This window comes from Salminus brasiliensis, chromosome 8 (genome assembly GCF_030463535.1).
Source record: "Salminus brasiliensis chromosome 8, fSalBra1.hap2, whole genome shotgun sequence".
NCBI lineage: Eukaryota > Metazoa > Chordata > Actinopteri > Characiformes > Bryconidae > Salminus > Salminus brasiliensis.
The window spans coordinates 26,897,713-26,922,610 of record NC_132885.1 but is presented as its reverse complement, the minus strand read 5'-3'; the positions used below and the strand labels follow the sequence as shown (position 1 = coordinate 26,922,610).

At 40.6% G+C, this 24,898-nt stretch overlaps 2 protein-coding genes across 8 annotated transcripts in view; both read right to left on the bottom strand.

Annotated features, from left to right (window-relative positions):
- pikfyve (phosphoinositide kinase, FYVE finger containing) overlaps positions 1–16,372 on the bottom strand; it is a 35,120-nt gene extending 18,748 nt beyond the window's left edge. The window contains exons 1-16 of one of the 7 annotated variants that reach the window (XM_072686319.1): positions 16,202–16,372; positions 13,865–14,055; positions 13,161–13,199; positions 12,792–12,950; positions 10,113–10,222; positions 8,604–8,775; positions 5,563–5,770; positions 5,023–5,049; positions 4,714–4,803; positions 4,467–4,602; positions 3,095–3,252; positions 1,782–1,893; positions 1,530–1,677; positions 984–1,202; positions 472–534; positions 21–150 (exon numbers count right to left, since the gene is read on the bottom strand). In XM_072686319.1, coding sequence (XP_072542420.1) covers positions 21–150; positions 472–534; positions 984–1,202; positions 1,530–1,677; positions 1,782–1,893; positions 3,095–3,252; positions 4,467–4,602; positions 4,714–4,803; positions 5,023–5,049; positions 5,563–5,770; positions 8,604–8,775; positions 10,113–10,222; positions 12,792–12,950; positions 13,161–13,199; positions 13,865–14,045 — 1,952 coding nt within the window. In that variant the 5' untranslated portion in view covers positions 14,046–14,055; positions 16,202–16,372. The remainder of the gene's footprint in view (positions 1–20; positions 151–471; positions 535–983; positions 1,203–1,529; positions 1,678–1,781; positions 1,894–3,094; positions 3,253–4,466; positions 4,603–4,713; positions 4,804–5,022; positions 5,050–5,562; positions 5,771–8,603; positions 8,776–10,112; positions 10,223–12,791; positions 12,951–13,160; positions 13,200–13,864; positions 14,056–16,201) is intronic. The other 6 variants (XM_072686322.1, XM_072686320.1, XM_072686324.1 and 3 more) reach the window with 6 other exon arrangements.
- Positions 16,373–20,135: 3,763 nt separating this feature from the next.
- On the bottom strand, positions 20,136–24,395 carry cfap97d2 (CFAP97 domain containing 2). The gene is made up of 5 exons (XM_072685214.1): positions 24,300–24,395; positions 24,138–24,218; positions 22,433–22,551; positions 21,155–21,335; positions 20,136–20,453 (listed from the first exon to the last, which is right to left on the bottom strand). The coding sequence occupies exons 1-5, from the start codon at positions 24,393–24,395 to the stop codon at positions 20,277–20,279; spliced, it is 654 nt and encodes a 217-aa protein (XP_072541315.1). The 3' UTR covers positions 20,136–20,276.
- Between the last annotated feature and the right edge of the window lie 503 nt (positions 24,396–24,898).

Below are 24,898 nucleotides of genomic sequence, written 5' to 3'. Positions count from 1 at the left end.
ACAGATCATCACAGACTCACAGAAGTCTCTCCATGGCTTTCTTCTCCCCATTTTCCTCTCTCAGCTGGTCAAGGGAACTGTGGTGCCAGCCCAGTGGTGTGAAGAGCATCTCTTTAGGCTTCTCCTCCACACGCCGATTAAATAAAGACTCTTCCAAAAAAAAAAAAAAAAGGTAAACAGCTGGGTAAGACGTGTTGTAACAGGTGAGATGATTGCTCTAATCTGAAGCTAAATGCCCTCAGACATGGCGCTAGAAGCCAAAATCTGTGCATGTGACCCCACAACCACATAACATCACTCTGACTCAATAGTAAGAGAGGAACTGAGCCATCCTTCCCAAACATGCACTTATAGACTCCCAGTCCTGGATGGCTGTGCCAACACTGTGAAAAACTCACTAGGTGCCATCACTAGAACTTCTCAGCCAGTTCTTACCACTGAGGAGTGATAAAGCATGTGATAAACACTTACCTTTGATAAAGGCATCACTGATAGATATATGCTGACCTCCATCTTCTGTAACCAGAAACTCCGCTAGAAGATAATGACAGAAAAAAAACGAGACATCTGAGTAGCATGCCAGAGACCACCAGAAGACACAAACGCAAATCACATTAAATTAATCAGTGGGGGGTGCCAGGAAATCAGTCAGTATCATGCCAGACTGTGCATTAGCCTTGGATTTTAATACTTTTTGAGGAACAGGGAGTTAGTCTTGCTTATTTTGGGAAGGGAACTTAGTGCGAGTCATGCTTCTGAGAGCATGCTATACACTAAACGTCATATTAGTCTAGATTATTAGAAGGGGGTGTCATGCATTTGGTGTTGTGAAAGGCACAGTGTGATGCAGGGGAATTTTTGTTTTTCAGGCAAACTGGAGGTGAATTATAACTCAGGCAAAAACAGGACAGTGAGTTAGCTCTGCTTCTGAAGCAGCAGGAGGCAAACACAGAGGGCCACCGGGCCTCTCAGCCTCTTCTCACTTGGTGCCTGGAAGTCGGGGTCGGGGGCAAATGGGTCAGGGTGCTCCATACTTTTCTGTTCGGCTGGGTGGGGAGGCACATGGGGGTACTTGGCCTGCTTCTTGATGTGGTAGTTGACGTTGTCCTGCTCCATGTTCAGGTTGATGGAGGCAGCAGAGTCGCTGTCCACCGCAGACTGGAAGCTGCTGACCGATGTTCTTTTACTAGGGCTGGCTGAATCTGAATAATACAGAAAAAAGTAAAAAAAAAAAAATATATATGGATAAAATATAGAATCAATATTTTGGGTGGAAACTATCCATAAATATATAGTCCTAAATACTGATGTTTTATTATTTCATTATGGTTAATATTTGTAAGCCCACTAATGTGACACCAAAATTCACTGAATTAACCAACAAACTGAGATTCTAGCTCCATTATGAAGATATATTTGTATCATGGGGCCTCTAGTGGTCCCACAGATTCCTATCCCTGGAAAATGCTGTCAAACTAAGAGGGATATACACAGCAAGGTGTAATCTGCAAGGACAATGGCTTTCTTACTTGGTGTTATGTAGTCATTATCATCAGCGAGCTGCTCAGTGTCACTATCATCAAACTTGATGTCTTTGAACCACGATGGTTCAGAATGGCCTTCCAGGGAGTTCACACTGTCACTGTCTGGAGATGGAGTCTCAGAGAACTCTGTGCTCTACAAAGAAGAAAAAATCTTCTGTACACTAATGACCATGACAACAATCACAGATACAGTACTCGAACCAGACCACAACTGAACTTTCATTTCTCACAACTTACCTGAAGAGGTCGATAAAGAGCGTACTCGTCCCGGAAAATCTGATCATGATGAGTAACACAGTCAAGCCAGCGCCCATCAACCAGAGCCTGTCCAATAGCTATGGCCTGAGCCCTGTGGGAAATGGAGCAAAACGCATCCTTATGCTTTCAATCAATGCATTTCTTCAAGGTCTGATCATTCACACCAAGGCGTCACAACTGTAGTCAGGTACTTTGAACCAGCGGCATGTCTTAAGCAAAAGGCTCTAAGGTCTGACATCACTCTGGTGTGTGAGTGGAGAGCAGGGACAGTGCTAGTACACACAATCAAGAAAGTCTTCAGTCTTTATAGCACCCTCATCAGTTTGCCTACTGTGCTGACAGATCTACTGATGATGCGGTATCGCTGGCAATGCACACAGCACTCAACCAACTGGAGGGAACTAACACCTATGTCAAGAGGCTGTTTGCTGACTTCAGCTCTGCCTTTAACACCATCATTCCATCCAGACGGGTCTTCAAACTCAGCACTCTTGGAGTAAGTCACACACTCTGTAACTGGATCATGGACTTCCTCGCTGGCAGACCACAGTTCGTTAGAATGGTCGACCACATCTCCCCCACCCTCACCCTTTAGCACTGGATGCTCTCTCAAATTCTCAACACTGTACACCTATGACTGCAACGCACACAATAATCAGCAACATCACCAATAATGATGAGGGACCATACGGAGAGGAAGTGAAGCTCCTTGCAGAGTGGTGCAGACAACAACCTCTCTCTCTCTCTCTCTCTCTCTCTCTCTCTCTCTCAATGTCAGCAAAACCAAGGAGCTGATGGTCGACTTCAGGAGAGGGAGCAGAGCGCACACACCCCTGAGCATTGAGGAAACAGTGATGAAGAGAGTGACCAGGAGAGATCCTCAGATATGCGGACACTGAGGAACATGAAGCTCACCTGGTCACTCAACTCAATAATCTGGAAGGCACAGCAACCCCTACACTTCCTCCGATGGCTGAAGAGACCTGAAGAGACCCTGCTGCAACAGCTTCTCTGTAACCTCTACTGTGGAGAGCATCCTGACCAGCTGCATCACAGTATGGCATGGTTGCGCCACTGCTGCTGAACACAAGGCCCTGCAGAAAGTGGTGAAACTGCCCAGTACATCACTGCAGCTGCCCTCTCACTCATATAGAACCTCTACCACAAAGGTCATCTATGCGCTTGACAAGATCTAACTAGCTAGATCTAAGTACCATGAATATAGAATATCAGGTCTATCGAGTGTGTTAATGTCATCAGATATAGTGACGTCACTGCAATTGCAGCCTTACCTTGTAGAGATTGTACCATTTCGCAAGAGCCAGTTAACTAGCTCTTTACCCACAATGCAGTTGGGGTAAGTACGTAACCAGTAGCGGTGGTCCTGGAACTCCATCCCTGTATTGCTGTGGCAGATTTTCTTCCATAAGTCTTTCAACTGAGATGAATCCTACATAAATTCACAGAAGACATGCTCAGGTTTCTTAAACAGACAAGACTAAGGCAACATCAGTGAAATGCATGATATGTTTATTATTTAATGACATTTATCTCTGCAATCCGTGGTTTTTGTTGGTTAAAAACTCCAGATCACATTAAAACAGATGCTTAAACATAAATACAGTAAGAAGAGTAATTTTTCATTTTAAAGAGAGTAGTTGAGATCTTGTGAGTTTGAAATACAAAGTTTAGTTCCAAGGTTTCTCCTGGATGCCCCCAGCCAGCCCAAGTCCATCACCAGCAAACCTGATTTGTCATCATTAAGCACTGATTTACCAAACCAGGTGTTGGATGATAACTAGAAATGATACTGGACTCTCATGAGGAGAACTGGAGGTGTTCTAATGAACACAGCGATGTAAAATCACTACATTTTGTATTTGTTTTCTTCTCATTTCTTCTAATATAGCAGTTTATTATATAATATAGTAGTAAAATATAGTAGTGGTTGGTGTAACACAATAGAGAACACCACTACATGACAGAGACAGGGGTTCAATTCCCGGTTTGAGTGCTTATGCTCTGGATATTAGTGTTTTACTCAGTACATAAGCTCTTACTGCCCAGATAAGGAGCTTTTTCATTTGAATTCTCACAGGTGCACTTGTGTACTTGCACCTGTACAGTATAACAGTGGAACCCTGCTGGTTCAGTATAATGGTTAAAAGGTACAGCTGAATGATTTGACATTTGCACCAACACTGATGCTTAAAACCTACTATGCTATGACACAAAATGACATGGCAGAGATTGCTGTGCCAATCATGTGTACATATATTTACAGCAACAGTGTGTTTCATTTGAGACAGTCTCCCTACGACGGAATGCAGAGTTGACCTGAGCCGAACATGTTTAACATTTACAATCAGAAGTCAGAGCAGGTGCGACTGTACTGTGAGTAGAGCAGAGGGGTCAAGACTGGCTTATACATAGCTCACACCACAGCATAGGCCAAGAAGGTAATCATTTAAAGGCCACCATATCCTCTAAGGTCCTCCAATGACAAATATAGGGATATGTGCAACAAGTCATCATTGCTTTTTACATGCAGATTTCCAGCCAGATTTCATAAAATCATAAAATCATTCTTCAGAAAGAAAACCCTCAGAGTCAGCCTGGTTACCCTGCAGCATTGGTCAAGCATTAATATAAGAGAATGTGTACCAGGAGGATCTTGCGTTCCTCTTCGCTGTGATCAGGTTTGGACACAACCCTGTTGGTCTGGGGGCTCACAGAGCTCTCATAGGAGGGAACCATGGAGCCTGACCGGTCTAGAGACAAGTTGGTCACACTAGCTGACCTACAGAGGACCAAAGCAAAAGATATGACCACTTCTGAATGTCTGAACCTTTCACAGAATAACAGCAAACTATATAAGTATATAAATAATAAGTATGTAAGTATAACCCACCTCTTTCTTGCCGGTGATTTGACCAAATCTTCCTGCACAGCAGACAATCTAGAACTGAGGCCACTATTCTGAGACTCCTGATGGATCAGACTGTACCAATTACAGAGGGGGAATAAAAAACCCCAAAGAAACTTAAATAAGCAAAGACACAAACATTTCACTTACCACTCTCTACATATGCTAGCAGGGATTGGGTTAGTATAGGACATGCACATCATGCACGATAAGGTCACATTCACTAGATCTAGAACAATCGAAGCCTCTCGAGACATCAACTAAAGGTGCGAAATGAAAACTCCAGAGACTCACTTCTTCCTCATCCCAATGGGAGTTTTTCTATGCATGAAGAGAAAGAAGAAGAAAAAAAAAGTGCTTTGAAAAAAGACTTGGCTGAACATGAGCAAATGAAGCATGTCTGCTGGAATAAGAGCGGAGGAAGCAGCTGTTGTAAAGGAAACATCAACCGGTTTCACACACAAAAACCCAAACCACGAGCAGCCTTCAGCCTCCTGGAGGAGTCAGGAGACCCAGGTTAAACTGTAACCAACCACTTCTGCTTTTCTTTTAGACTAAAAACAAACAAACAATGAGAGCAAAGACAAAACTGAGGGAAAAAAGAAGATAAGCTATACAAGAGTGACATGACAGATGTAAAACTGCAATGCAAAAGGAGTGATGATGGCAAACCTAAAAAAAAAACCAAAACAAAACAAAACAAAAAACAACGCACAGGCACGCAATAGAGGTGAGCAGATTTTGACCCAAGCAATGATTTTAAGAAACAATATCATCATCTTCCCTGGCTCTCTTCATCTCTCTCTCTCTGGCACTGTGTGCGCGTGTGTTCACCTTTGCCAGGTGAGGTCCTCTTCCAGGAAGATGTTGCGGCTGGCCTTGCGCCCACCGACAGGCGTGCGTGGCTCGGTGGGCTCCAGTACACACACGGAGCAGGGCGAGTCAGACAGAGCCGTCAGATCCTCTCCGATACTGCCAGAGTCCGCGGAGTGAGCATAGCTCAGAGCAATCTTACGACAGTACGTGCATGCGCGCAAATCACCTACAGGAAGAGAGAGAGCGAGAGAGAGACAAAGAAGAAGAGAGAGATATAAGAGAGAGAGAGAGTCAGAGAAAGAGAGAGAGGGAGGAAGAGAGAAAGACATTAGAGAAGTAAGATTATCTTTGACATGCATGTTCTTGCTCCCCAGTGGCACAGTCAGTAAACACACTAACAGCTGGCATCATCGGTTACATTAACGAACCATTTCAAGGCCTGGTGTGGGCAATATGGTTTAGTTGGGATTTTAATCATACACAATGGACAAAAGTATTGGGACACCTGCTCATTCGCGGTTTCTTCTGAAATCAAGTAACTTGGAGTTGGAGTAATTGTCTCTGCTGTCTTTTTAACTAGACTCTAAAACATTGCTGGGAGGATTTGACTGCATTCAGCAACCAAGAGCGTTAGTGAGGTTAGGATGTGGGATGATCACCTCGCAAACGTATTGGATTAAGCACTCATCTTTTTAGAGAACACAGTTCCCCTGCTCTATAACTGAATGCTGGGGGGTTGTGTTGCCTGGCATTAGGCATCTGCATTTGCACATGTGTGTCAGCAAGGAGTCCAGCTTAACGTAGCTGAATGCATTTACTGCATTCATTTATTGCATGTTTCAACAACATGAATTTGGGTCTTCACTATCAAAGTCTGGTCTTTGACACAAGGGTGACATTTGTCAAAGAGTAAAAATTCCAGAAGACCTCAGAACATCAGCTATTTAAGCTCACCAGCCTTTAACCTGACTAACCCACTGTGAGGAAGATGATGTATAAATGATGTATTACATGTAACGTGATTCAGAACCTGCAGCTCTCTCCCGAGTCCATGATTCCACTATCAGGCACAAAAAAAAAAACAAAAAAAAAAAAAGAATGGTATGCACGGCAGGATAGCAAAAAGGACGTCATCACTCTCCAAAGAGAAAATTGCTGACTGTTTAAAGTTTGCTGATTACCACCAAACTTGAAGCATGAGGGTGGTAGTATCATGGCTTGGGACCAGGGTGGATTACTATTGTTAATAGACCTATAATGTTATTGCATTCTTTGCTTAATTGGGTTCTCTGTGTCCAGTTTAAAGCACCACTATGTCGCATTTATACATTAAAATAACAGCTTCAAAATTATTGTTATGATCCACCGGCCTGTAATGGGGAGAACAGCGCTGCTGCTACTCCGGGCTAAGTGCATTAACTTTTGAGAAGCATGCAGGAAAATGCTCATGACAACTGCGTAACCGGAGTCATATTATATATCAGTCCTTGGGCTTCTTATACTCTCAGTGATGGTTTTGTATCTGTCAGCTTGTTCAGAAAAATTTGTGACGGCTCAGAAGGACGAATTACACTTTTACTTTTACAGTTTTCTATAGTGTTGCTTTAAAAAGCTAAGATTCGATCACATTCCTGGTTAAATTTATAAAATAAAAATTGTAAAGGGATCACATGCATTCTAGTGTCACTATATGACTGATTAGTAAACAACTGTAATTGTATTAATTAAGATTAAGATTCTTACACAAACCCTATAGATACTATAAGCCTAATCACTCATCTCTAGCTTTTGTGGGTCTGAAATTACTACACTAATGGACTAACCACCACTTTTTTCCCCCCTCATGCTGGTATTTTCAGTAAAAGCTTTTCTCATTATGGCTTTAGGAACATGGCGCTTTCAACATCTTATACTTACAATTAGAGCTGGGCAATAAGACAGCATTTTATTATATCGTGATAAATATTGTTATGGTGATAACAATAAGCTTTTATAAGCATATTGAGGATATTGTTAGTGCCTAATAAGCACTGATCAGCTGCAAGTTTTATTACTAACAGTGTTATTAGACTGGTTTAATGAGATGAAGTTCAGCAGATGTTGAATAAAAATCACTGTATTCAGTACGTAGCAGTTTTTAAGAATCTGTCGCTACTGACATATGTAATTACATGTAACCTGATAAAAGTGTGTATCGTCAAAATGTCTTTAAATATAATTATATAGTATTTTTACCACATCAATGGAGTCTGCATTTGATATACACTATATGTCCAAATGTTTGTGGACTTCCCTTCTAATGAATCCATTTAGCTACTTGAAGTTGATTCCATTGCTGACACAGAGGTGCAAATGGACACACACACACCCCCCCTACCCCCACCCCCCCCAATAGAACAGACTCTCTTATGAACCTATTGGAACCATGTGGGAGTCACTGACCTAGCCCTATGTATTTTAGGCCATTAAACAAGGTAGATAACTTCTGAACCTTTGGAGCCTGTTGTTTTCATGCAATGTCTAAGTGATACTATTACAGCAAGACAATAATGGAACGCTGTTAATGGAAAGACTCTGTGAGTGGATAGTGACTGCTGTCTGTGTGGAAGTGAAGCACCCTGAAGACGCACAGATAGTCCAGACTCATGCGAGAGACATCACCAATGTTGGCAAAGTACCACGCTGATTACAGAGGAGTTACGCACAAAAAAAGGCAAAGTTCAAACCAGCACATAGACATGCACTATCGGTTACAGTCAAATTACTGCTACTGCAGAACCAGTCTATCTGTACAAACACACTCCAAAACAATTCAAGCGACTGCACACTCACACACTCTCACACTCCATGCTAGAGGTGTCCTTACGTCATAAGCATCAACAGTTGCAGTTGCGTTGGTCCTCAGACCTCCCTTAAAGAAGGTCTCTACACATGATGCCCAGCACTGAGATGTTCTCTCCAGTAGCAGCCCTTCACTGGGGCTGTCTACATCAGACCAAAGGACTGTGCAGAAACACTTGGGAAGCCTGAATGGAGCCCCCTTGCCCATTAACACTCACCCGTGTAGCCCATGAACTTGCCAGGGATCTCCTGGTTGCAGCAGCGGCTGCAGAAGATCTGGCCACACAATCTGCAGTGGTGGCGCCGTCGGAAGGTGGTGAACTTCTCATTGCAGTCGTAGCACTCCTTACACTGACTGTCTGGCATCCAGTACTGCTTCAGGTCGCTGTCCTGTGGGAAGAATTTACAACAGTTCAGAGCAGAGACTCCACTATGCCACTACACCTACTAGTCTAAATCACTTTCAACATACACTATATGTCCAAATGTTGTAAATTGCACTCATTGCTGACAGAAGCGCCCAGCACTGAGCTGTGGAGCAGTGGAACTGTGTTTTACTGGAATGATGGTGCTCCAATTCAATACTTTTGGAAAGAGTTAGGGGTAAAGTGAGGTGATGATCATCAGACACACATCAATGCTCTAAAATCCTAGTAGAAAGCATGTCCCTTAACAGTAGAGACAGTTACTTATTTTTTAAACCCTGATTACAGAAGAAACAAAGAATAAGCAGGCGTCTCAAAACTTTTGGTCATAAAGTGCATGTAAATTTGGCCCATAGCAGATAACACTTGTGCCAGAAATGAAAGTATGGATATTTGGTTCTAAATTTGGTTTAGGAATGGCACTTCTATACTAGTCTCACAATGCAGACTTCTGCCTTCCGTCATTACAGCGCATTTCACTGCTTGCCATGTCCAAAAAGTTGAAACATCAAATTTAAGACTTTAAGACCCTTTTAAGACCACAAAAAACTATTTTCACAACAAACAAAACCAACCTTCAAGTGTAGAATATATATATCTATATTTTTTCTTCTACATATATTGTCAAGGTCACACAAAAACCTTGTAAAACCCTTGTATCTACAAGACAATCATATTTGCCATTTGTGTTAGACACAGATGGAATTAGGTCTCCGCCTTTAACCCTTCCATGTATTGAACACACAAACACACACAGTGAGCACACATGCCCGGAGCGGAGGGCAGCTATTGTTGCTGTGCCCGGGGAGCAGAAAGGGTTAAAGGCCTTGCTCATAAGCCAAACAGTGGCAGCTTGCTGAGCACGGGCATCAAACCCACAACCCGGTCATCAATTGCCTGGAGCGCTAACCGCTGAGCCTCCACCACTTGTGAGCTCAGCTGTGAGGCATAATAGAGGTTATATACTATACTATACAGCATATACAGAGTTTTTTTTATGAGCAGTATTTCTCAACCCTGGTCCTGGTTGCCCACTGTCCTGCACCTGATCGACCTAATCAGCAGATTAACAACCAATTATAGTGTTAAAATGTGTGTTGTTAAGTAGAAAAAACACTAAAATGTGAGAAACACTGGTCTACAGCAGTGGTCATTATTCCTAATGCATCCAAAATGTCTTTATGATTGCTACAAATGGCTAAAGTTGTGACACCATACATGTCAGAGTCATGCAGTTATTCCTATTTGACAGTAGTGTAACTTAAAAGATGAGGCCAAAAAACGAAGGCCACAAATACTTACCTGGCTCTTTCCTTCCATGATCTCCTTCAGCCTCTTCAAAGCAGTACGAAGCTGGACTGCGGTCCGAGGATCATGGCTACCAAGAGGAGTTTCTGATTTCCGCCGTCCCTCTGGAAACACGCATGCAAACATAATACATGAGTGAAGGACAAATATATGCTAGGGCTAATACATGCAATTCCTTATATGCACTTTACTCATGCTAATTCTGCACATAATACACCGCAGTTTAGTTTGTCTCATTCACACTGGCTTGTGGTCTACGTTGAAAATAAATAAATAAATAAATAAATAAATAAATAATGACAGCTTATGTCAACTGTCATAAGCCTGGGAGTATTCTTATGAATACAGAGAGCGTGGAAATCATGGGTTTTTCTAAAGAATACAGAAAATGAACTAAGGGATGTGCTGTTGTGCAGCTGATGCATGTCTCATGTTCAGCATACAATGGCTAAATGTACATGAAAAGGTTTCAGGCAGTTACAGAATAAAACTAATGGTTAAGAATAAGTAACTGTTCAATATTAATGAACACATTTAAACCAAGCATGAAACCATTTCAGAGTGTCAGCAGACGAACAAGTCACACTTTTAAAAGTAAACCTCACCTTCCCATTCCACTGTGAAAAGAAAAGAAAAACAAAAACATGAAAAAAGCTTTATATTTCATGTAAAGCTTTTCCTTTCCAGCAAACTAAAGCACCTAACAGGAACCTCGAGAAAATAAAAAGTCCTTTGAAAGCATTTTCATTGGTCCATTCATCCGGACCATTACATTGTACAGAGCATCAACAGGGTTCAAAGGACGGAGAAAACTAAAAATGAACATAAATGGAGATACGTTGACATGTTTTATTGGACAGCAGCGACGTATGGTGTTGTAATCCACTATGCTATACTTCTGAATGCATTGAGAAGAATTGAAATACCCACAGTTATCAGTTGTCCTTCCAAAAATCAGGCAGACAATATTAGGGCTGTCCCGATCTGATCCAGCTATTTTAAGCCCAATCCCATTCCGATCTTGCGTTATTACCGCAGTATTCTAATAGGACCCAATTATGAAACATCATTCAAAGCCTGCAGCAGTGCCAGAATCACAGAAACCGCTGCTTTTAAAGACATCTGTGGTTTTAAACCAACACTGAACAGCACTAAGCAGGCTAATGCACACACATTAAAGAAAAATTAAATCATAGGGATTATTAAGATCATGCAATAGTTTAATAGTTTTTGTTATTGTTTTAATGATAAAAATGGAAAGCAATAAAAATGAAGAATCATAAAAAAAAAAATAGACTGTGTTTTTTGTGCCAAATAAATTTGAACTTAACCGAACTGAGTTCACTGCAGGTTTTAAATAAATAAATAAATAAACAAACAATTTAGGCAATTTTCCCTCCTTTTTTATAGGCTCAAACATAATCAAACAAACTAACTGTATTAGAACTATAACAAGTATTTTTATCCAGTGGCTGCCTTAAGTGTGGAATCCATGGACATTACCAAATGCTGAGACTGAGTTGCAGCTGAGGTCATTTAAGATTCCATTTTTTTTGTTTTTTGCCTTGAGAAGCTCTTGGGTTGCTTTTACAGTATGTCTTCGGCCATAAGCCATCCATACTGTGACGCCCCACTGTATAGCTGCATATGCTTCAGTGTTCATCCAGCTACTTCTATCAGCAGTCACACCATCACATACCAGTGACCCAGTTCCACTGGCAGCCATACGGTACATGGTCATGCAATAACAGTAAAACTTCCTTCTCCATACTCGCCTGTCCAAACAATCCCGTGTCAGAATGGGGCAGGGGTGCATCTTTAAGTAAACACCCTGTTTATACATTCATTGACTGCAGACAATGATGTGCCTACATTCTCGAGAGTGTTCTTGACTTGACCAGATGTGGTGACGGGTTTTATTTTTTAGGAAAGATTTCTAGGATAATCCATTTTGGTTGTCTTTCATAGTCTTCCAGACCTTTTGATTGCTAAGCTCTTTCTAGGAACAAACTAAAGCGTTGATTTGGCCACTCCTATAGTTCCTGCTATCTCTCTGACAGTCTATTAAGAACTCTCATGAACATCCAACTGTAAATGTAAATTCTTCAGTTGATTCCCTTGTATTTCCTTATCTTGCCATGTAATAACGAGGGAACAGGCCACATCTGGCCATGAAACTGCTCATCATTCAATGGTCCATTTACTTTTGAGCCTGAGACAATGGAGGAACTATATACAACAATGGTTGTAATTCATAAACAGCTAATGCAACACTTTCATCGCATCTTCACTGCTTCATTTCAAATCCATTATTGTGTATTATAGTGTACCAAGGCAAAATGACTAAATAAATAACCATCATTAAAAGTTACTGTCCAAAACACTTATTAATAACAAAGCATGTTTACTTAAGTATTAACTGGCAGCACATGTTACCTGAATTGTGTGGCTGTAGTCTCTCTAAATACACAAAACAGCTTGATGTTGCTCGATACTCAGCATTAGGTTACTCGGCTCAGATTGGGACATCCCTAATATACATATTTTCCTCTTAATCTGTGAACAATATATTTGACCACTGACATGCAATGCCATTTTCACTCTGAGACACGACATGACACTATTACATTTTCAATAACAGCAATTGGCTAAAAGATTAAACATCAGTGGTACCTGAGGCAGATGATGTTCGCCTGACCAGGTCTGAATGCTTCCGGTGTGTTGCAGAGCTGTGAGTGGAAAGGGTGGGGCTGGACCAGTTCCGCCGCTCACCTTGTGGCGAAGCTGCAGCAGACGCGCTTTTCTCTGCCGTGGAAGAAGGCCGCCCTTCATCTGGGCACAGAGCAACAGAAAAGCAAGACACCTGAACCTCAGTGCCAGACACAGATACCGATCAGTAATGCTGGGATGCTGATTAGCTGTTTTTAAGTGGAATCACAGTGTCTCCACTGCTGTCATGTTCTTAATTTGTTCTTTTCCTATGTTGTGATCTGGAAATTCCTGCCTATGCTTGTATTTTTGTAAAACAAGGGCCAGACTTACCAAGCTTTTTTGCTGGTGCAATGTTTGCACCTGACTTTTCTAAAAAGAATAAAAGGCACAAATTAGATATTTAATTACTGCGTGTTTACATTTAATCTTGGTTTAATCATTTTTCAGTATATTTAGATCAATCTTTAAAAAAAACAGTCAGTATAGTTTTATATGACATTGTAATTAAAATTAAATTATAACAAAAAAAAACTCTCTACTTCTAGTGAATAACATTTTTTTTAGTCCTTTTTAATAAGCTTATTTCTTTTATCTTCCAAAACAATTGCTTAATCAAATCCGCTCTACAGGTTTTCCAAGTTAACATATCTAAGAAAATGCTCCTATTCATCAGCTTTGTTTGGACTAGACAGGCCCTTTTGCAACTACTCTCTAAGGGGAAGAACGAGAGTGCAACCACATGACAGTGTGCCAATGGAAGGCCCACTCTGTTCTTGGCACTGTTCCAACCACATCACATGATTTCCACATCACAAAACCCTTGGCTGCGTCCCAGTTAATACCCAGTTATCATGGAAGTGCCCCGACATAGGACATGCTCTAAAAGCCAAACACCCCCCCTAAAAAAAACAAACTCAGTGAGTATTCTTTTCTGAAAGGGTCACATGACAGGTGACCTTAATATTCAGGTCAGGTGAGGCGAGTTAATGTTCAAAACAAAAGGTTCGTGTGAAGGTGTGCGACATCATTATTACCTTTGTTGAAGCGAAAGAGGCTGACTAAGGAGCTATAGGCGGAGCGTAGAGGGGGCTCCTCCTGGTCGGGGGTGAGGGGCTTGAAGTGAGTCAGATGGGAGGGACTGGCAGGTGACAGGGGCGGCTCGGAGCTCCAGTCCTGAACGGACGAGGAGGAGGTGGACTTGTCATCAGCAGCCATGTCACTGCCCCTGTGAGACATACAAATAAGAAACTGCAGCTTCTAGCTGGTCCGGTACACTCTTCAAGACGAAAAGCAATGCCACAGAAGAAGATTATAAGTTATAAATAAATAAATAAATAAATACATAAATGGAAAACTAACCATCTAATTACAAAAGGTGTTCAGGTTGGTCTTAAATGGCCCATTTCTTAAAAATCCAATAAGCAGCCGAGTCCATGTGAGCCATATACGGAAACACACACATGGAAACCAACATTTACAAACAAATAGCTTAGCCCCGCCCATTCACAGCTGTTTTACGACCTAAACCCACACATATTTCACAAGTGGCCGAGAAAAATATATAATAAAACATAAGAGTCATTCTTCTTCACATATGAAACAACTTTTAAAAACTTCTAACTAAACACTAAATGAAATATTATTATTAAATATCTTTATAAATATGTAGAAATAATACGCTACAAATAATGTAAAAGTCCAACATCGTACTCCCAGGCCAAGAAGCACTGAGGAACCTTAATGTTTAACAGTTTACAGGCAAAACGGGCCACACCACAGGCTCTACGCCTCAAGCTTAAGTTTTACAGAACGTTTTTTTTTTTTTTGTCCTATTTTTTTATAGCAGCACCTCGGCTTCATATCAAAGAAAACTTCTTCAACAAGCACATGTTCGCAAATGAGGAACAGGGTGGTGATGGCGTAGTCACTTCCTGATATCATGGCAATCAACAAAACCTTTATGTTGGCCCCCACTGATCCTTTTATCTCATCTGATTAATTATGAATGAACTGTAACTCATTCTAATCCACATCCGTGACAGTTCGGAGCGTCCGGCGATAACGTCACCCCCCTTCTGACCATTCCCTACATCATCTCAATGCGCAGACAGCTTGCAGACCTAACTCACATCACCCAAATGTGCAGCTTATAGAGCCAAACATCATGATTCTCACGACAATCATGAGAACTAGAGTAGGATGTGACAGACTATGGAAACAGGAAGGTTAAGTATTAACTGGAGATGAAGGACAACTAATCTCTGCAATAATCACAGGGCTTACTGATAACACAGTAACTTACTAAACTTAAAGAAGCGTACAAAGTCTAAAAGAACAAGGACTTAACCTGCCTAAGCTTACACAAGTACAGCCAGGCTGGTCACATAGATTTGGGGGAGGGGGGGGGGGGGATCTTTGACCACTGTTTGATTAGACGGTCCAGTAATAAAACAATCACGTGATCACGAATAAAGTTCATCTTACCGTTTAGTAAATGCTACTGAATCCAGTCGCAGTGAGCACGTCATACTAATAACACACTAATACTGATCTTACTACAGATATTCCTATGATCATGATCACTATGATCCCTATGTGTTTTCAGCTCTGCACCCAGTGGATTCGGAGGAAAGTAGCTAGCTAGCTCTCCAGCAGTCCTACCGGAAAACACACCAGCATGCATTTCAGCCCGTCATGTGATACGGGCCCAAACACAAAAACAGCTTATCACTTTGGCATCAGAACTCAGGTTTATGGGCCTTCAGTTATGGCAGGAGGCATAAACCTAGCATAGTTTCCATCAGGGTTGCGGTGTTGTCCCAAGCAGGACATTTACGAACCGAAAGACCCGCATGCCGGTTTGCTAGCTAGCTCGATCTGCATACCCACGTATATGCACTTGCTGCTACCTACAGCTAGATAGTCAAATCTAACTGAGACGTGTAGCCAGAGATTATAGCTAGATAATCGAAGGCATTACATGACATATTAGGTAACTGGAACTGATACCAGCACCTTTTTCTAGTGATACAGCTCGAGAGCTGTCAAATCCACAGATGGGCGCCGCTACTAAACATCACATCAGCGAGACCCATCCTCTCCCAGCTAGCTAAACATGTAGCTAACTTAGCTAGCTAGCTATCTACGTGTCAAACGGTTTGGATCGAACAACGTTTCTAGCTAGTACGATCTATAAGAAAAGAAAAAATCGAATTAGTAGCTAACCAGTCTGCAAAGTGGCGTTAGCTAGCTGAATAACAACGATGCCCAAGCCTGCTAGTCTTAGCTCGCCCCGCTACTCCGGAGGATGCACTCCTGACGGGCTTAGCTGGGTAATATGAGCCATGTCCGCACACATATCTGCTCCATACCTGCGTGGTTTTCTTTTACAGCATAACTACATGAGCCGGGAGAAGATGTCCTGCGTGGCCGTGCTCCGCGCAGTGCGAGATTTTAATCTATTTCACATGATCGGGTCTGTTAGCCCGCTAGCTTAGAAAACAGCGTCTCACTTCAGCAGACACGAGCAACCGATCACGGAGCAGTCGATCATTGTTTTTATCACGAGACCAGGCATTACTCATCTATTTTCAACACAGGAGCGTTAGCTGTGCGAAGGAGCTTAGCTCTATGAGAAGTGAGCTTGATTAAAAAAGGAAGAAGTAAACTTCCTCATCCTCATATCCATGAATAAAAGCCAACCAGTTTAATTTGGTGGTCAGTCTGATCTAATGAGGATAGGAAAAACACCCTTCCTTATGGCAGCGATACAAGGCCTAACTTAACTTTCACTAATAAAAACATTTTAAAAATGTTTTCCTAATATAAATGATTATTTTTTCAATTAATAATATCAGATCTATATATAATAATATAATATAATATAATTCACATAAAAGGTGAAGGTGCATGTAGTTGTTACTGTACTACAGTGGGCAGCCAACTCCAGCACCCAGGGAGCTGAGAGGGCTCAGTGGCAGGGCCCAACAGTGGCAGCTTGCTGAGCCCAGGTGTCGAACCCACAACCCTGTCATCAATAGCCCAGAGCTCTAAGCGCTGACCCACCACTGCCCTGTCTAACTTAAACTCTGGGGAATCTAACCCCCACTAGAGTATAGCAGTGACGTGCTACGGCAGCGTCACCGGCAAGTTACATGTTACTGTTGATTTACATTGATCTCATTTTCTCTTATCTACAATAAAATTACTACATTTTCACCTTATTTTACATTATTACATTACATTGAGGCAGTATCGTAATGGCAAAATGACTGGTCAGGCTGTATAGATGTGCAGATGTGTGATATTACTGTCATTTCATAGCTGAGATTAGAATTTCTACTAGACTAAATTGCATCACAAAGATTTAGAGTTTTACTGGTAAAAAGTAATGAAGTAAAGGCAAATATTGCTGGTTGCATTTTAGGCTAAAATGGCTTGCTCTACATTGTGGCCTTGTAATCTTAACCTTCATTATTAACTTCAAATATTTAAGCGAACCTGAAGAAACAGAAAACCAACAGAAGTTCTAGTTCACTTATTTTACTTCATAAAAAAATGTAAAAATAAAAGGTGATCCTGAGAAATTAAAAATGTGATTGAGAATGTTAGTAAATCTTAGTAAGTGGCTCTTCTATCGCAGCCTTCTACAGCCTTCTGTAGCAAGCTTTTTGGCACCTTTACAGTTATATTTTGTCACTATCAGAAGCAAACGCCTGTCTCCAAATCTCCAAAAAACAACATTGATAAAAATGTCAATGTAAAAATCAATGTAAAATATTATGGGCAGTTTTGGAGTCAGATCCAAAAGTATTTGTACAGTAAAACATTCAGTCATTTTTAGAAATCTGTTAGACTTTCATTTCAGCTTTATTGTATTAACCTAGAATTACAACCACTTTTTCACGGTCTTAGTTTTGTATGCGAGTAAATGACATTTGACTTATAAACGTTGTTGGTGTTTGAGTGTTTTTGTTGTGGTAGGGACTCTCCAGAGGTGAGGACAGCTGAGATGATCATCAGAGTCTCTCTCTCCTCCGTCATGGACATTTACACTGCCCGCTGCATCCGCAAAGCAACCAGCATTGTGGATGACTCCACCCACCCATCACACAGACTGTTCTCCCTCCTGCCATCAGGAAGAAGGTACCGCAGCATCTGGTCCAACACGACCAGACTCTGCAATAGCTTCTTCCCCCAAGCCATCAGACTTCTCAACTCCAGAGACTGAACTGATGTTTTTTCTGTTCCATGCACACACACACACACACACACACACACACACACACACACACACACACACACTCTCTCTCTTTCTCTCATTCACCAACCATTTTGCACTAACAACTATACTACCTCACTGGACTCAATATTTGTTGCACACTCCATAATTTGCACATTAACCCCTAATTATTTATTATTCTCTGGTCTGTACTGTGTTGTGTTGTCTGTCTGCACTTGTACTGTGTTGCACTTGTGTTCTGTATGCACTGTGTCTGTGTTGCACCATGGTCCTGGAGGAACGTTGTTTCGTTTCACTGTGTACTCTGTATGTAGCTGAAATGACAATAAAAACCCACTTGACTTGACTTGAAACAAGGAAAAACCCTGGAATGACACAAAAAAGAGAGACAAATATCCATAAAACTGCCTTGGGTGGATTTTCTCTTTATTGGGGGCAGACTGTTTTGATAAGACTGTGGAATAAGAAAGACAAGAACAAAAAGCTGCTAATTAAAAGACACAGCTTCTCGGCTCTTCTCTAGGGACTAGTCTTTTAGATTTTGCACAGAGCTCTGAAAAGGGATTTGTGAAGAACCACAAAAGAGGGACCTTTAACTGATTTTACTGTCTGGTAAAGAGTTCTCTAATATCTGGCAACACTGTGATGTTTTACTGCACAATATGGACACGGTACAAACACTGTACTGTCACAGATCTCTGGAAGTGTGAGTCACAAGATTGCTTGCAACCACCAGAATCAGTCCACTGTTTAAAATGTGTTTACCAGTTTACACCTTTAGTAATCCTAACAAACTGGCTTCCTTCTGCATTCACCAGCTATAGCGACTACATAAGGGTGCATGCACACGGGGCCCTCTAGCACTTAAGTGTTTTTTAAAACCTTATTTTTTTAAGCCCGCCATACCTTATTCAGAGTTTTTCCTAATCTGTCTGTAGACATGGTTTAACTTATAAATGATGAGGTCCATTGAGAACTGAGAACTGATAGAACCAGCAGGTCGACGGGGCAGGTGAGATCCTTAGCCTTAGACATGCAGCTAAACAACGAATTACAATATATTACAATACAGCAGTGAAGCTTCAAATGTTTTTTGAGCAATATCATAGAAGAACCACTTTTGGTTTTATAAAGAATCTTGTTTGTAATAGAGATGTGTGAGTGGGAAGAAGTTGGTGAAAAAACTTCACAACTACATTAACTGAAGGTTCTTTAGACTTGTAACAGGTTGCATCCTCTCACACCTCTATTATAAACATGGTTCTTTATTGGCATTGGTCAAACAACCATTTGAAGCACCTTTATTTGGAAGAGTATACTGAATGTTTTGCTGGTTCTAATCAGAGGTCTTCTGGACCATGGCCTGCTGATACCTCCTTTGTTGCCCAACTGGTGGGCTAGCATATCTCCAATCCTACTCCAAGGGACTTCGCCATTGGCTATCTCAAACATAAAACTGTTCAAGAGTTATGAATGTATGGAACTTGGCTGATTCCCCAATCCAGTGCCTTGAAATTGACTGACCTCTGGTGGTTATCCAATGAATAAGCTCCATGGAGGCCACATCCGAATGTACTGTACAGTAGGACTACTTTTAGGATTTCTATGCATCAGAGCATGTTGTCTTAGTATAGGAAAACATCCTGCTATAGCTACGTATAGTAGTCCTTATAGAGTCCTTAATTAAATTGTTGAGTTGTTTAAATGGTGACCAATCAAAAACTGCAAGAATGCCTAAATGGTTCTTTTGATGCTTGAAAGATGATACAAATGTTCTATATAGTATTAAAAGGGTTCCAGTGACCTAATGAGTCAAAAAACCGTTTTCAGTAAAGGATGAACAGCCTGCCATGTGAATGGAGTGTTAGGCTTATAATGGACCAGTGACAGGTCTAGCAAGGCCTACCAATACAACCTAGATTAACCTGTACGTTTTTGAATTGAATCTTAATTCAAAGTTCGATTGATTCATTTCAAAGCTATTGTGATGGTACAGAAGACACAAATTGCATTACTGTCCAAACACTTATTGACCTGGCTGTGTACAGCGACTTTAGGAATAAGAAACCAGGATTATGAATCTGGCATATTTTAAAATGTAATGCTTCAGGCCAGGCAACCATCATAGAATAGCATGGGGAGAATCTGAAGATCAGCATTCACATACAACAAATAATCTGAGGGGGAATCCAACAATATGGTGATCAGTCACTTATTAGATTAGAAGGTTCGTGTTCTGACTGAGACTCTTCCTCTTCTGCCTGCATGTTCTTTTCTTCTTTCTCATGTTTCATTGCCACCTTTTCCGTGATCAGGGGATCTTTGTGTATAGACTTCTTGGACGTTATGGAGGTCTTCTTAAATGAAGCACCTGAAGATGGCTTTAAGATCAGAGAAAACCGGTAGAACAGCACTGATATTTGAAATGCAAATGGTTAAAATCTCTCAACAAATACTCAATGTCAACATGTATTGATGAACTAGACTAATAGTGTTTCCCACAACACAATTTTTAAAGGTCCTGTTTCACAGAGATTCCTGGGGACCTCAGAACAAGAGTTATCGAAGCCTCACTTGGCTAGAGAAGGTTACAAAACCAGTCCACTGTAAGGCAGATGATACATAAATGGAGGTCATTCATCAAATCATGCCAACTGGAAGACTCTTGACTGTGGACAGATGAATCCAAAATAGAACTTTTTGATTTAAATGTTAATTATTATTTTTGGCAAAAATTGCACACCACATTTCGACCTAAGAATCTCCGAATTGAAATTCCGAATGTCAATCATGGCTTGGGGCTACTTTGCTGAGAGCCAGGATAGCTTGTGAATTCTGAATTGTACCAATTCTGTACAAATTCTACAGGAGAATGTCAGGGCATCTGTTCATGTGTGAACTGAAGCTTAACTATAAGTGGGTTGTGTAGCAGGACAATGACCAATGTAGGGCCAGTGGTTATGTTAGAGTGGCGCTGGAAAATGATTTTTTACATTATTGTACTGCTTTGTGCTGTGTTTGCTGAGGTAGAGTAGATGCCCCCAAAACCGACACTGCCAACACGGAGCTTTTTATGTCTCACCTTACTGCTGCCTAAGTGTGGAAAGCGTCCAATGTTCTCCATAAGATTGAGGGTCTCCAGCCACTGCTCCCGCCACAGCTCTACACTGTAGTATGGTGTGCACTGTGATAAACGCTGGAAGATCATTTGGTTTTCCTTGACAGTTTGAAGCAGCTCCTGTTGCCTTTTGTCTGTACAAAGACTGTGTGCAGAGGATGCATTAGTTTAACATTTGTTTTCTTTTCTTTGCAGTAATTAGCTGAGGGTCTTAACTTAGAGAAGTGTGTCTCCAGAGTAGTGTGCAAAAACCAGAGACCACCTTTCCTCTATTTAAGTAAAGTACCAAGTACAAATTATTCAGGTATTATACAGGCAGAATAGGTCATCTAACAAGACCCATTTGTAGATTTGCCACTGTAAAAACACATTATTATGCATGATGTAAATATGTATGTGAAAGAGTATCATTTAAGGGGTATTCAAATCCAGATAATGTGTGAGTTAACAAGCCCACCAAGGTAAGGACTTAAGCTTAGGTTTTCACTATCAATGCTTCAAATAATCTCAAGGAGATTCCTGGGGAACTCAGAAGCCTCTTCAGGCTAGAGAAGGTTACAAAACCATTTCTAAAGAGTTTTGTCTCCACCAGTCCACTGTAAGACACATGATCTAGAAATGGAGGGAGTTCAGCACCAGCAACACTCTCCTAAAGAGTGGTTGTCCAGCAAAATTCACACCAAGGGTTCAGCCAGTAATATTACAGCAACTCACCTAGAACCACAGGAAAACATGAAAGACAAAGAACAGGTTATTGCATTGAGGGATATTCATGAGTCCAACATCAGGCAAACGCTGGACAAGAGCAGTGCAGGATAGCAAGGAGGAAGCAACTGAAATGAACACTGCTTCAAGACCACATGAATAAACCAGCTGGAAGAATGAATGGCAAAACACTGTATTTCGACTTAAGAAAACAGAAGAAGAGGAAAAACATTTGCAAACCAAACTGTTGCACCAGACAAACAACTGGCCTGACCACCCCTTAACATCAGTAAATGTGTTTGGGATTATTGGAAGGCTCCACCTCCTGCAGGAAAACTGAATGTGATTCTCCTGTAAAGACTGGAGGTACGATAAAGATAAAGATAAAGATCCGAGTGGATGCTCTAAATACTGACACTGATACTGACATGCCCATTTTAACAAGAAATGAGACTAAATTAATGATGGTCTCTGGCATTTGCACAGTCAAACTACCAAAACTCCTGATTCATGACACAAAACATGGATCTGGCCTACCTTTTTTTCACATAATCATTTCTACAGTCAAGGCGGCCCGTGGTCCTCATTATGTGAGATATTTTATCAAGCAGCATGTGATTTTCTCTTTGAATTGTTGACAGCCGTTCCTCTTCAAGCTGAAATGAAAACAAGGCCTGTTATCATTGTTTATTGAAATGACTGATAAGGAGGGGGCGTATTCTAGCTGCCAACCCTCTAAAGCTGGTGCCCAAACACTTTCAGATAAGCTTCTGTACTGATGTTACCAGAAATTATATTCTGTTCAAAGAATGTAAAGTGACATGATATTTCTTCTATGCATTGGGTTATAATAATAATAATAATAATATTAATAATATTAATAAAGCACTGCTGTATCTGATCTACTTAAACCAGTGCAACGCACATCAACATGCCATCACCATGTAAAATAATATTCACTCTGTCCTGTGAGGACCTAGCCATTGAAGAACAGAGGCTAACAAAGTATGCAGAGAAAAATGGACTACAGTCTGTAATTATAGAGCTATAAAGTGCTCCAATATGATACGTGGAACTGAGCATACATACAGTATATACATATATAACCCTACATCTACATATGTGAGTATTTGTTGAGAAAATGTTTGTAGTATAAATGTAGTTCAACTTTTTGAAATCATAAATTCAGATGCAGATATTTTATACAGTTTTCCTCGAGATGCACATACAGCTTTGGAAAGAATTAAAAGACCAATTTGCATCTCTATGCATATGGCAGCAATTTTTCACCAGGCATTTTATCCAACAAAGCTGAGTTACCTGAATTTGCATACTATGAATTGGCATTAAGTCACCCAAAATCAATGTAAAAGACTAGTGGAGAGCCTGCCAGGATGTTAAAGCTGTGCTTGGCAGTCAAGGTCATTTCTGAATGCTCTGAAAGTTCTGTGTTAGTAAAATTCAATAACTTCTTTGCATTATAATTATTATAATAATTAAATATATTTAATATATATATATATATATATATATATATATATATATATATACAATTATTGTTATTATTATTATTATTACATTGCAGTTGTTTTTGAGCAGTTTTCATTTCTGCAAATAAATGTTCTAAATATCAATATTTTTATTTTGAATTTAGGAGAAATGCTGTCCATGGTTTATGAAATACAACGCGAATGTTAATGGCCCTAAACACATAAATAGTATAGTAAATATAAATAGTAAAGCCAGAGAAACTGCTAATATTGTGTGGTCTCTTAATATTTTCCGGAGCTGTATTTGAATTAAATGGCTTGATATTGTGTCATTTTGACATGCAAAAGATTTTTGAGAACATCTACAGGTCGTATAGTAGCTGAAATGCAGTGGACTGGTGCAAACAAGACATATTTAATCGCTGTACTAAATACATTTTTAAAATATCTGTACTTTATATTTCATTTTATGTCATTTTCTTTGTCAAGTGGCAAATAAAACATATCAAACTCGCTGCAAACATTGTTGCTAGACTGGTGAAAATTAAAACAACACATCAGGCCACGTCCTAAACATTCAGGTTTCTTTGGCTTCAACAAAAAAATATTTTTCTTCAAAATTTGCAGTATTTGTATCGAATTCATTGGTAAAATTCTATAGATTTTGTCTTCCGCTGAGGTCAGTTTGGAAACCAGAAATGTCAAACTTCAGAATATCCATCCATTCATTGCCAGCTCATCTTCTATCTCACCTGTTGTTTTTTCCCTTTGACAAGAAGGTGACCATAGATCTTTGGCGGAGCTGTGTTTATAGTTGCCTTTGCAGTTTGAACCTTTGAACATAACACAGCATACTGTTAGTGCTCTGCTTCATTACAAGCAAAGATCTCTTAGTTCAGCCCTGCATGTCTTACCCGTTTCCTGTGCATTTCATAGCAGCTTTTATCCCATTTGTGTTGCAGGTATTTGTTGACGCAGGGCAGCAGCGGTTGGTAAGCTTGGTGTTGCATGGTGTTGTGTTGTACCCCCAGCAGACTCCTGCACAGCACGGCTTATACTGAACACGAGGCTGGAGCTTGTCAGTACAGTTGTCATGACAGCCAAAGAGACGCAACGGCCAGCTCTGCCTATTAAGGTTTTGAAACCTGTGCCTCTGAAACTGTTGAGCCTGGTTTAGCATTCATTAACAAACATTAGCACGCATTAACACACGGCTAAGACAGCTTGCCTTCCACGTATTCTGATAAAAGTATCAAGGCAACCTTTCGAAAAACACTCACAATTATATACACACAAGAACTCTTCGGAAGTCTGAAACTGTAGGAGAGCCACTTTTCATTTCCTAAAAAACATGGCAATGAATGGTTCTGCAGGTTCTGGAGATTTGGTCCACACTTTTTTTGGTTTGGTTTGGTTTTAGAAGTTGTAGTATTATTTTCTGCTTCTTACCTTTCCACATACATTTAAAGTCATCCTAAACACATTCAGCAATGGACTTTGTTGTAATCCATTT

Coding starts and splice junctions, on each gene's coding strand:
- cfap97d2 (XM_072685214.1), bottom strand. CDS start 24,395: ATGCAACACCAAGCTTACCAACCGCTGCTGCCCTGCGTCAACAAATAC. Junction 21,336..22,432: donor AATGATTATGTGAAAAAAAG/GTAGGCCAGATC, acceptor CTCTGCACACAG/TCTTTGTACAGACAAAAGGC. Junction 20,454..21,154: donor CACACTTAGGCAGCAGTAAG/GTGAGACATAAA, acceptor CTGATCTTAAAG/CCATCTTCAGGTGCTTCATT.